The sequence below is a fragment of the Coturnix japonica genome, chromosome 2, assembly GCF_001577835.2.
Source record: "Coturnix japonica isolate 7356 chromosome 2, Coturnix japonica 2.1, whole genome shotgun sequence".
In the NCBI taxonomy this organism is placed as follows: Eukaryota; Metazoa; Chordata; class Aves; order Galliformes; family Phasianidae; genus Coturnix; species Coturnix japonica.
This window is the reverse complement of record NC_029517.1, coordinates 95,863,552-95,876,750: the sequence shown is the minus strand read 5'-3', so window position 1 is coordinate 95,876,750 and position 13,199 is coordinate 95,863,552. Positions and strand designations below refer to the sequence as shown.

Genomic DNA, 13,199 nt, shown 5'->3' with positions numbered 1-13,199 from the left:
TTTTCATCTGGGAGATATCCTGTCCCTTGGATCATTTTCTTTGTGCTCCTCTGGATGCACCCTGGCAGGTCCAGCTGGCATCCAGTCATGAATAGTGTTCCCCAGGAGTCGGTATTGGAGCTTGCCGTTTCATATTTTTTTTCATGATCTGGATGAGGGCACTGTGTGCACCCTCATTAAGTTTGCAAATTACACCCAGTTTGGAGGAAACATTGATAAGCGGGGGGTAGGAAGGCCTACAGATGGATCTGGATGGGCTGGATTGCTGGGCTGAGGCCAATGGGATGAAGTTCAGCAAGACCAAATGCCAGATCATGCATTTTGGCCACAACAACCCCATGCAGTGCTACAGGCTTGGGGCAGAGTGGCTGGAAGGCTGTGCAGAGAAGGGTCTGGGAGTGTTGGTGGATGCTTGGCTGAACACAAACCATCAGCATGCCTGGGTGCCCAAGAGGACTAGTGACATCCTGGCTTGTATCAGAAATAGTGTAGCCAGAAGGAGCAGAGAAATGATTGTACTCCAGTACTCAGCTTTGGTGAGTCTGCATCTTGAGTACTATGTTCAGTTTTGGGCCCCTCACTACAAGAAAGACACAGAGGCCCTGGAGTGCATCTAGAGAAGGGCAACAAAGCTGGTTAGAGTTCTAGAACACAACTCATAAGAGGAGCAGCTGAGAGAACTGGAATTGTTGAGTCTGGAGAAGAGGAGGCTCAGGGGAGACTTTATCCCTTTCTACAACTCCCTGAAAGGAGCCTTTGGCAAACTGGAGGTTGGCCTCTCCTTCCAGTTGACCAACAATAGGATGAGAGGGAATGTCCTCAAATTGTGCCAGGTGAGGTCCAGGTTGCATATTAGGAAAATCTTTTCCTCCAAAAGAGTGGTCAGGTACAGGAATGGGCTGCTCAGGGAGGTGATGGAGTCATGGTACATGGAGTTATTCAAGAAAGTTGTCGATGTGGTACTAAGGAAGGCAACACTGGTGGTAGATGGATGGTCGGATTAGATGATTTTACATGGTTCGTCCAACCTTACTGATTCTGTGATCCGATAGGTCCATGTTTCTCCTGTACTGAGGGCTCCACATCTGGACACAGTACTCCAGCTGAGGTCTCACCAGAGCAGAGAGGAGGGGCAGGATCACCTCCCTTGCCCTGCTGGCCACAATTCTTTTGATGTTACCCAGAACATGGATGGCTTTCTAGGCTGTGACAATGCACTGCTGACTCACATCCAGCTTGCCATCCATCAGTGCTCCCCAAGTACTGTCTCTGACCTTGTAATTTCTCTATATGCTTGCCATGACTAAACATAAAATTCCAGCTTAAGGCAAGTTTCACTTTTTTCATCTCAGACTGAGCTTTGAACAGAAGATAAAGGAATGACCAGACTATCCTGGTGCCTTTACCTAGATACAGAGGAAAACATGAAGTAAACCATGATGAAGCATCAATACCACTGTGGACAATGATAGGCCTCTTTTCTAAGGGTGTCACTGATAAATCGTTCCATTCAAACTAGGGTGAGTCACACAGGAACCATCACACTGTGACCTGGGATGCTGGGATATCTTTTTTTCCCCCTGTAGCTTTGTGGACTGCCTGGATAAGCCCAGCACACTGTAGCGCTGCTTCAGTGTAAAGCCACGCAAAGACGTGAGGCAGAAGAGTAAAGAGGGATGGAGAGCTGCCGCTGGAGTCATTGCTCAGGCAATACTTGATAAGATCACTTGATCGTTTCGCCTGCAGGGAAAGGTGCAGGGCATGCAGCAGCAGCAGCAGGCTGCCACCTTCTGGTTGGAGACCCTAAGGGAAATGCCTTTTCTTCGATCTTCCTGCCGGGTCAGGCGAGAGCTGGGGGTGTGATGGGGTCTGCTGCACTCCCGGAGGCTGCACCAGCTCTGGGCTTCAGGGGCTTTTCCCTTGGGTTCAGACTTCTTGCTTTTCTGCCCAGAAAGAATGATGTTAATGCTTCTGTTTGAAGAAATACAGTAAGCTGATGGTGTTTCTGAGGAAGTAGCTTCTCATCCAGTGGTAATAAATGTAATGAACCAATTCTTTTTTTTTTCAACTGCACCAGGGAAAATGCCACACATTCCTTTGTTCCTGTGATTCAGAAGCTTATCTGTTGTGTCAGACTGAGCCAGCCATAAAAACTAAGGATCATACAGTCACCAAGGTGGAAAGAAAAAACTAAATGCTGAAGGCAGTTTCCCTTCTCTCTGAAAGCCCGAAGCTCTTTCCTAATGCTCCATAAAGAAACCTAATGCACTCAGATAGCTCAAGCTGTCCATCTCCCCCAAACAAAGCAGCACAGAGCTCGCTTGTCAAGGGGACGGCACAGGGGAGTATTGCAATTCTTCCTGATCTCTTAATCTGCATTAGAGCACAGCAGGAAAAGGTAAATGTGGGAGAGAAAGAAAGAGCCGTCTGAGCTATGCTGCCTTCTGGAGGAGTGAGCTCCACTCGCACTGAACACTGTTATTTGTGATAGAATTTTCTCCCAGGGCAGCATGCATTCCTCACAGAATGGCTTGCTAAAATATCTCCTTTAAAAGACTTTCTTACCGCTGGAGGGCTAACTGCACATCTTCATGTCTTCATGCCTGGAAAAATTAAGAGGCTGTTTTTTCTGTGCCTGCTTTCTCAGCACCTAATACCACGAGGCTTCATGCTCAACAGGTGCTCAACTACTTTTTTTCTGAGTGTTTGTCTGTAACTATTTTACACTAATTATTTTATGGAGTATTATGAACAGATTGAACCATAAAACCGAGCAGGATTTATAATGGCCTCTGTTCAAGTAAGAAGGGAAATCTTCATGCAAGGGAAGACCTGTGTTCAGTTCCACTGTTTTCACTTTCTTTGATGAGAACATCCCTAGAGCTGCAAGGATGCTTTGAGGTTACTCTGCTTGGACTTGTTTCATGTGGCATCAAATATTTAGGTGCTCATTACCTCAAAGAACAGGAACGTCAGAGCGATCCTCCTGCCCTTGTTTAGGACATGTCCTTGAGAGATTCTCCAGCTCTTTACCCACTCCAAGATGTTTTATCTGCTCCAGCTACAGCAGTTGGTCCGCTGCACAGGAAGCTCAGTGAGAGAAGCCATGAGCACTACTCATCAGTGTGGTTTCTATGCTGGGGAAAGGAGACTAAGGGGAAGCCACGCTTAGCCACCTGATGCTCAGTCTGATTTGCATGTTTGTTTGATGAGATGCATGAAATACCTCAAGAACTCTGAACAGTGATGATTTTCTTTATGCTAAATATTTTATTACTGCTGGGTGGAGTATGGGGAGAAGAAACAGCCCCACTCCAACTTAGCAGCAGTATGGAAAATCCAGTATTTGTAAGGATCCTTCAATTTGCACATACTTTGTTCACAAAATGAAGGCAGGATGGATAGATAACAAGAAAGTCCCAGTCTTTAATGTTCCTGTTGTTTTGTCAGCATCTGTCTGAGGCCCAGATTTAAGACTCTGAGAAGCCTTCTGTCTTTCTTGTTGTTGCACAAGTCAAGCTATCTGGCTGCAGGACAAAGTGTCGGGTGTATTGCAGGATGATAAATGGCAAAAGGGTGGGTTCTCTTTCACACAGAGCAGCTCGCTCCCTGCCAGCATGAGCTGTGCTGTCAGATGAGAGTTACATCAGGTGCAATGCATCATTTGGGAGACATGACTTGGCTCCAATTAAAACCTAATGCCGTAAGTACAGAATTCCTTGCCCTGCATTTTCTTTCAGTATCAAGAAAAGAAGAAAGAGGCAACTGATAATGTTTGCAGATTAAAAAAATAATCCAGCTCACATTAGAGAGAGAGTGCTGGGAGTTTTTCCAGGAACTGTAGAAGTCAAAGGAGGTGAGGAAGGCATCAACCTGACTTATATGGGCTGCTGGAGAAGGCAGCAATGGCAGGAGGCTGTACATGGGGCCTATTGCTTCCAACCCAATGTCCCAGCCTTGCTACTCTGCCTCTGCATGGTCTGGGGCCCAGCCCCACCTTTCTGGCACTACACTGCTGCCACCTGCTCCATGTTCCCAACCAGCCTGCACCCCCCACCCTGCTCCAAGCAGGCTGGCAGCCTGAGTAGGTAGTTTTCAAGGCCTGCAGGAGACCAAAGATCTGGGATAATCATTAGCCAGAAAATCAATCATGGTCATTACTTAATCACCAGGAGGAGATAGCTCGTCTCTGAGTTTTATTTGCTAGAGATAACAGATCTAAAAGAAATAATCTGATGAAACAGTTGAATCATAGGTCAGAAACCAGCGTGGCCCTGGTTTAGGAGGGGATATAAGCTTTTCCTGCAGAATCAGCTGTTGGCCGGGCATTTTTCTTCCCCAGAATGGAACCCAGCACCTTCTGGAGACATTCTCACCATTCAGTTAGACACTTCTTGTTATGTATCCAAGGGAAATGAGTTTCAGGGAAATTTTAATACTGGTGCCATCACTTGTTACACATTCTTCGGTAACTAAAAGTGAATAATGACCTAACTGTAACATCTGGACAGTGCATATCTCTCTCTCCCTGGGCTTCCCCAGTTAATGCAAGGTAACTGTGGAAGTCCCCTTCAGTCTGTGGCACGTCAAAAGCTTTCTTAGTATTAAATAAAAACACAATTTTCTGTCATGTCTTCTACCCTCACAGTTCTTTCATTACAGCCTCAGTAGCTGCATGAGAGGGGACCTATAAGAAAAGGAGGATAACCTCCCCACAGACTACTCTTGTGCACAATAGGGGAACAGAAACCCAGCCCCTGCCCTGCTTTAAAATTACATCTGTGGTTTCTTCTACTCTGATCTTTTCTCTGTCTGCAGAAATGAGGACATAGTTCAGTGTGGGAGGTGACATAGGTCTCTGCTACCAAACACTGGTACAGCTTCTGTCCACATACACTCAGAGTGCAAAAGAACTCTGACCTCCAGCACTTGAGGAGTTATCCTTCTTGGCAGGGAGGCAGCAGAGAGCTATGTGACACCACTTTTCACAGAAGCTACAAAAGGTAAACCCTGTTGGGAACAGCAGCACAGCCTGTACTGCCATCTGTTCACCTCTTAGGAGAGTCGCCCTGAGTTTGATTTTCAGCTGCCAGCAGGCTGAGCAATAGGATGTGCTGGGGACACCACCACCTGCACCTGCTCCAGAGCCTGAAGCACCAGCTTATGTGGTGAAGCCATCTGGTGAAACTAAGAGCTGGAGACTGAAACCTCTGTGTGATTAAAGGGTGATGAGGGCTGAGTCTGTGTAGCTGTTTCTTGGCAGAGGCTCTCATGGGAGGGTTGAAGCATGGCTTATTCAGCAGCATGAGCCCCACCCCAGGTTTTTCATTCAGCATGATAGTTCTCTCTTCAGAGAACTGAACCTCCATTTCTCTTTACTGCTACCTTCCCAAGCCACTTCCTTTTGCCTCAGGAAACTACTGCTGTGCTCTCCCTTGACTCTTCACCTGCAACATCCCAGGCTGGCAGAGCAGGGTGTTCAGACCCTTGAAGAAAAGGTCCTGATCCCACAGCGCAGCACCAGGCTCCTGCTGAGATGAGTGCAGGCAGAGCATGGCAAGGCTGGGGAAATGCAGCTCAGACCAGGTCCAGGTGGACAGGTTTTCTGCTCAGGTTGGTTCCACTAGAGGAGCAGGGGCAGGCTCCCTGTTATCATTCACCAGGCAGGAAGAACAGATGTTTATGACTGTGTCTTGAGCACAGGGCAATCACAAAGGCCACCAGGAGGGTAAAGAGGCCAGTGAAGGGGACAGCCAGTATCTGCAGCTCGGCTACCAGGGTGCTGCAGGAGTGATGGATTGCTTGGATTCTTCAAGACCATAAATGCTTCCCAGCAGGGCCAGCCTCCTGGGGAGGGCAGCTGATTATTTTTGTCTTTTAAATGATTTACTGCTGATAACACAACCAAGCTTTAAGTTTTTGATGGTGGACGATGGCCGAACCCCCAGCAAACAATGAAGCATGGCTACACCCTCACTGCAGCATGCCGGGTCATGCTTGTGAAGCCTGGTGTGCTCTGTAGGGTTTTGCAGGAAACATAACTCTGTGCAGAGCAGCGTGGATACAGCCCCTGTCACTCTGGTATTTCAGCCCTTGCCTAACTGTGCTGTTATTTTTAGATAGAAAATTACAGACATGATTATTCCTTTTGAAGCCAGAAGATAAGTGTCTAGGGCCAGTCCCAGGGTTACCTACTAGTTGGATACTAACCAGGCACTTCCATTAATTTGAGTCTGTGCATTCTTCCCATAACCATGTGCAAAACACAGCTCCATTAAAAGATGTATTTAATCAGATGGATATTCTGCCAGCACTTGCACATGCTGATATGATCTGAAGTGTTGATGAAAGTAGTTGGGTTTTTTTTGGTGTGTTTTCCATTAAAGGGCATGAGATGTGGTAGACATAATGCCACTGCTCTCCACAGTCACTGTAATTAATGACAGAGAAAACTGATTTCATTTATGAAGTCACTCGAGATCCTTGGATGAAATGGTGAGTAAGTGCTTATTATTTGTCTTCACTATTCAATATTAATGCACGCTCATTTAAACTCTTCCTGTACCATCTGCCTCACATACTGGAATTTCTGACTGAAAGGTAGAAGTCTAAACAAATGAAAAGCTCTTAGAAAAATGCTTCTACCTCACCCCAACATAACATGAAAATTAACTATTAGTAACAAGCCTGTTTTTCCTTTTGACCAGTAATCTCTTGCCACAGGAGTCACTGTTAATGAATCTACTCTAATGGATTTGCTACAGCACTAGCACATTTGTGATGATTACCGAGCAAGCAAAGTTGTAAATAAACAATACTTTGTAAGGTTGGAATTTCCACGTTCCTGACTGTTACAGCCCCTTCTGGGCCTCAGCTTTAGGCAACTATAAAACAGACAGTATCTTGTGCCATGTCATGTGTACAAGAAGCGTAAATCAATTTAAAGAGTATGACTCAAAAGCCCAGTAAATCTGTGTAGGGGCTGCTGTTATCTTGCTCGTATATTTAAAGAACTCAGTGCTTTTAAGCAGCAGGCAGAATGAATGTTTGGCTTCCCCCCCCCCTTATAGCCTGTAAGTTAGTGTGAAAGAAACTTTTACTATATCTGCATGTTTAAGATCTTCCTTCAGGCTATTTGGGAAATCCCAAAACTAGTTATAACTACACATTGCATTTGCAGTGGAAAAGTCCTTGCTTTCATCCGGGTAGCTGTCTAATAGTGAAGGAAGAATAGAAGTGTGGTAAAGTTCTTTATTTCAGGTTGCATAAAAATACAGAAGCTCTCCATTAAAAAATCAGAGGTAAGTTCACTCTCTCTGACTCCAAGAGAAAACAATGGGTTACCACTTAAAACTGCTTGCATGCTTAAAAGTAGACATGTGTACTTTGAAAATAAAAAAAAAATAAAGTTTAAGTGATAAATAAGCAACAGGTCCAAGCAAGTGCATTGACTTGCCTGAAGTAAGTACTCCTCCACTGTAACACACGCATACTGTGAGGAGCACAGTCACAGTTCGTACTTTGTATGTTTATGTGTTTGAATCGCCTTATGCCTCACCCCTCAAATAAAACACAGTGGAAAACATAACCTACAGTGATGTGAAAACTCAGCAGAGATGGAGACAACAACCAGAAAGCTCTGCAGTCCATGGGCTTTGCACTACCCTCGAGGTACCTCAATGATTTTACAGTTATGAGATATACATAGTAGTAATGTCTGATCCAATACATTTCTACACTGATAAAACATAAGTAGTGTATGACAGGCTTTGTTTTTGTGTTTTTCTTTTTTTTTTGCTATAAAAGTCACATTAAAACGTCTCCAACTGCAAACAAATAAATACGTGTGCATATATACATAGTGCCAAATGTTACAGTACTTTCTCTTACCAGAGACTTAATAGAAAGAAAAGTAATGTCAAGTGTTGCAAAATTACAGGGAGCTTTTCTATTTTCCTGTTAGAGCTACTCACAGCTGCCATGACACAGCACTGCAGAGGCCACAGCAGTTCTGAGGCTGGAATCATCGCAACTGCAAAAACATGCACTGGGCCTCATTCCTCTACTTGTATCTGTGGACTCACAGATAGAAATAAAATTCAATTAATAGCACTTATAAATCAGATCCAGCAGATTCCTAAGGGACATAAACCTTGCTAGCAGAAGCCATTGATTTGATCTCTGTCCCTAAAGCTGAAAGTTGTTTCTAGTGCATTATTAAATGACCAATAAAGAGTCAGTGAAAAATCTTCATGGTGCAGTGCAAATGCTTATTTTCTCATGTCTGTCTACATCTATGCCAAGTAATGGAAATTTTACACTGAAGTACTGAAACAACAACAAAAAATAAATGAAAAACCCACTGAAGAAAAACAGTTCTCAGCTCTTTTTGCTACTTGCATATTAGCACAGAGGTTAAAGAGAACAAGTACTGCTTGCTTAAGGTACAGATGCTTCTAAACTGAAATTGTGACAACCCTCTAGGAGACCGCTGCCCAGAGGACTTTGGCAGCTTGGGTTCCTCAGGAAGGATTTCTGATGAATTCACTGGGGTGCAGCTGCAGTTTAGGGGAGCTGCTCTGATCCACAAGGTAACAGATGGAAGATGTGGTGAGATCAATGCCCCCTGGGGGGGTGGGGAGGAGGGTTCAGCAGATAGACTCAATAGCAGCTCAGAAATCTAATTTGTGCTTTGCCATCAGTCACCAGATTTTATAATTCTTCTGCTTTGCCACAATTATGCTTGTAGTTGCATGATATTATTACACTACCTTGATAATAAAAATAGCAAGTACATAGCAAAATAGTTACAAAAACAGCAGACAAGATACATATCTTGCATCATTCCACTTCAAAAACATTGTCAATGTTTTACAATAGTAGTAGATTTCTTTGCTAGCTTCTTGACCACAGTCCTTACTGAAGAAGACACTACATGCAAATCAGTGTCATTTTTAAGGCACTACAAAATCCAGGTCTCAATACAAAGCCTGCAGAAAGCTGCACACAGCAGTTAAGGTGCCAAGACTAGGAGCGGCTGTACTGCACTGTGCTGTACTTGGTGACTCTGGAGGACTTGCTCAGCATGGAGCTGGCAGGAGGTGCCCCCTCCATGGCAGAGCCTGCCTGGCTCAGCAGGGAGTCCGTGATCAGCACCTGTTCAGCTCTACCAGGCCCTGCTGAGCCTGTGAGGTTATTCTCATTCACCACCATGCTCTGCTCTTCAGACAAGGTGGGAAAGCTCAGTGAGCCCTGCTCAGTGCTGGGCACAAGCACTGTCTCCCGCTCCCTCACCACCACGTACTTTGAGTCAGGGAGGTCCTGAACTGCTATGGCTCCTAGCCCAGGGCCCTCTGATGTCACCATCCTTTCTGTAACCACCATGTTGTTTCCAGAGGGCATGCTGGGGATTTCCACCATTCCCCTCAAGCTCGAGGCAGGGGCCAGCACCCTCTCTGTCACCACTATGTTCTCCTTAAACTGGGGATCTAAAAAGCCGGCAGGTGAGCGGGTAGGGCCCCCTGCAGAATAAGACGTTTCTGTCACAGTGACATTGGTCTCCGTGTAGGGTGTGGTGAGGGTCTGGACATCATGCTGCCCAGACTGCGATGAGGAGGTTGTCTCCATGATCACCTCCTGGGACACGGTCTCCGACCCCACAGCACCTCCTGCCTGTGCTGATGGGCTGGGTGAGAAGTAGCCACCTGAGGCAGAGGCTTGTTTGGAGCTGAAAGCCTTTTGCTCATTAACACCAAAATTGGATTCATTCTTGGAGCTAGAGTCTTTCATGTCAATGCGTCTGCCTATACATATTTCTGCCAGAGTCTTAAATTTGTCTCCTAAATCATCAAGAAAGCGGTCATCGAGGTCACCCTCAATAAAGCTGCAGCAGCCGATGGAACCGTGGGGGGAGCCTGACTCCCCCTGAGAATAAACCAGGAGACAATCCCTTGCAGCTTGAGCTTCATCTTCTTCCGCAAAAGTGACAGCTTTCTAAAGATGGGAAGCAAAAGAAAGCAACAGTTCATTAACAGCACTTCAAGACATAGTAAACTTGAAAAAAAATCAGGAATCATTAAATCACAGAATCACAGAATTGCTCAGGTTGGAAAAGATCTTAAAGATCATCACGTCCAACCACAGCCTAACCGTACTACCCTAACTCTAACAACCCTCCGCTAAATCATGTCCCTCAGCACCACATCCGAACGGTTTTTAAACACATCTGGGGATGGCGACTCAACCACCTCCCTGAGGAGCCTATTTCAATGCTTCACAACCTTTTCTGTAAAGAAGCCTTTCCTGATATCCAACCTAAACTTCCCCTGGTGCATCTTGAGGCCATTTCCCCTCATCCTGTCACCTGTGAAAAGAGACAACCCTACTCTCACTGTAAGCACCTTTCAGGTATCAGAAGAGAGCAATGAGGTCTCCCCTCAGTCTCCTTTTCCCCAGACTAAACAGCCAAAGTTCCTACAGTCACTCCTCAAAAAGCATATTCTACAAGCCCTTCACAAGCCTTGAATGCTTGGTCAAGGGGATTATAATAACAGCAACCATCAACCAACCCAGAGCAGTGCCTAGAACTGCTTTTTGCTTTTTTTGAAGTTAGTCTGAGCTGGACAGTAAAGTGATGAGAAGAAAAAAACAGTACTTAGGAATTTAATGGAAAGCCTCTGGTACATCACCATCTGTGGCTATTTCTCCCAGATAACCCTTTATGATACTATCCCTTTCTCAGAGTCTACTCACATTTTTGTTCTGTGAATGACTCTCACCTGTAACTAGGTCTTTGTGGGAGAGTGCCAGTGCCGTGCCTGAGAGTTATCAAACATTTAAGAGCACATTTCATGAGAAAAGGCTGACATGTCATCGCCTGTCATGGCTCTTTTCACTTTTGTAGCCTGCAGGATCACACCCAAGGAGCCAAACAGTGAACAAATTACTGAGTTAAACAGTTTGGTATGTTTGGGAACATACTCCAGCATACACTGGCTCTACCCAGATCACTCTGGAACAAGAAGGATCCACAAGTTCTGATTGAACTGTTTCCAGGGCAAGCTCAGCCTGAAGGCAATATCTGCAACTGGGCTGCTGTTGCTGCTGCTTTCAGACTGAGCTTGCTCTGCAACTGGGTTGCTGCTGATGCTGGCACAAATCTTTGTACGTTCTTGCAGCGGCTCCAGTTGCAGGAGTGAAGGTGACCAATCCCTGTAGGCCTGCTGAACCAGCTTTACTAAAATGGTTGCTGGCTCATGCTCAGACCCACTCTTCTGCCACATTTGAAGTACTGTAGTGCATATTAGCTCAGGCATCTGTGTAATGTGGTACATATCCAGATCCTAACTGATTATATATATTTATCTGCATTTGATCCTGGGAGTAGACACATTATTAGAGATGCTTCTAAAGAAATCAGCACAAACACAGAATTAATTGATTCAGATATTTTTCTAGTTTGTTCTTTACTCTTTTCTCATTCATTTTTAATGCTGTATCTGAAGTATTTTAGCCACCTGATTTTAGCCACCTAAAGGACTACAATATTAACTAACCTCTTATCCTCTTGTTGTATAACATTTACTAAGCACCTCCTGCAAGATTTCAGCAGGCAGCTATACACAGAATGTCTTAACATTCAGAAAAAAAAAATGAGTAGAAGGAAAGCAGAATTGCTACCATTGTGTCTGTTCACCTAGTTCAGTAGTCAGAACGCACAGGAGATACACAAATCCTTCCCTAGCCTGAGGTGACTCAAACCTGCACAGCTACTCCCTGCCCAGCCCATTGTCAGTCAGCTATATAGACTGAAAATGTTTAATTTGTAGAGGTGAAGGACAATCTCTACACTCCCTGGTATATAGAAGTGGAGCTTTCCCTGTAAGTAGCTCACCAGCCTAAGAACTAATAATGGGTATTATAGAGAGAGGAATAATTGCAATGAATAGGATTATCCTATTGTTCAGTGGCTAGGTCACAAAAAAAAAATAATTCAGAAAGGGGATTGCAACATACACCTGATATGCTTCTGGTGAAATGCCTTTCACCCAAACAAATGCAGCACCACTTCATCAGATATCGTTAAAATGGAGACCCACCCTCTACTATTTGACATCTATGGCTTATCTTTCAAAAACTTGCTCTGTGAAAGGTTTGCAGCCGTGACTCATCAAGAGTCACCAGTGCCTCCCTGAAGGACAGTTAATATTCCCTAGTCCCCAGTACTTATGTCATCTTCCTCACGGCTTCTCAGTCACTGCTAAGTATTCTGGATCTCAAACCCTGAGAAAGGTCTCATCACTGGAGATCCCAAAGATACAACAAAACTTAGCATTGTCAAGGTCTACATCCCACACGTGAGCTTAACTCAGAAGTTCTTAATGGCTCACACACACAGCGTTGACCATTATCAGGATTGCTTACATATATACAATCCATTCATGTTTGCAAAAACATAACAAGCATTTCATAATGCTAAGCATAAATCCCAATACACTGTTATTCTCAGGTCATATGCTTACGTCAGTGAAGTAGTCTCTTAAAAATTCTTCATTCATGGCTCCTGCAGATCCCATTGCCACGCCTCCTCCAGTCACCACCATGTTCTCTTCTCCAGCTTTCATGCCTTCAGCCCTTCCAGTTGTCATGGATCTGGTATGGTAATCAGTACTAGAAAGGAGATGTCTTTGCTCTTCCCATCCTTCCCTGGTAATAGTGCTCTGCCCTCTTATGTTAGAGGCAGAACTACTTGCTCCTGCTGCAGCTTCCTCTGCACTCATTCCTGCTGCTGCCGCTGCTGCTGTTACCGCTCCTGCTCCTCCAGCCGCTCCTTTCAAGTTCCCCAATGCAGTGGGTAGCATGACACTTTGCATTGACTGCAAGAACAACACGAATGAATATGTGACATGAAAGCTGAGCTGTGTAGCATATGGAGCTCACCAAACCAGCAGCAGGGCTGGGTGGAACCTGGGAGGGTGCTGACTTAGGACGTGTTCAAATTTGTACTGATTCATGTTGCTGCAGAGTAAAGAGCTTCCTGAAAGAGGGTGCAGCTTCCACGACTGTGTTCCCAAGGAGGATCACAGAAGTGTTTCCACATTGTTCTTAAAACTCAAAGGGTTGAGAATGAAAGAGCGGGGAAGAAAAATAAACAAGAAAAAGACCTGTGAAACTCCAGTGTGCTCAGCCTTCCAGCTTTG

At 45.0% G+C, this 13,199-nt stretch overlaps 1 protein-coding gene and 1 long non-coding RNA gene across 2 annotated transcripts in view; one reads left to right on the top strand and one right to left on the bottom strand.

The window, feature by feature from the left end:
• Positions 1-8,249, top strand: LOC107310126. The gene is made up of 2 exons (XR_004306208.1): positions 1-833; positions 4,819-8,249. It is a non-coding gene; the product is annotated as an uncharacterized LOC107310126 (long non-coding RNA).
• The window catches only part of LOC107310125 (desmoglein-2), a 20,767-nt gene continuing 14,805 nt past the window's right edge, over positions 7,238-13,199 (bottom strand). The window contains exons 14-15 of the mRNA XM_015855483.2: positions 12,522-12,875; positions 7,238-9,993 (exon numbers count right to left, since the gene is read on the bottom strand). Of these exons, the coding sequence (XP_015710969.1) occupies positions 9,028-9,993; positions 12,522-12,875 (1,320 nt within the window). The 3' untranslated portion in view covers positions 7,238-9,027. The remainder of the gene's footprint in view (positions 9,994-12,521; positions 12,876-13,199) is intronic.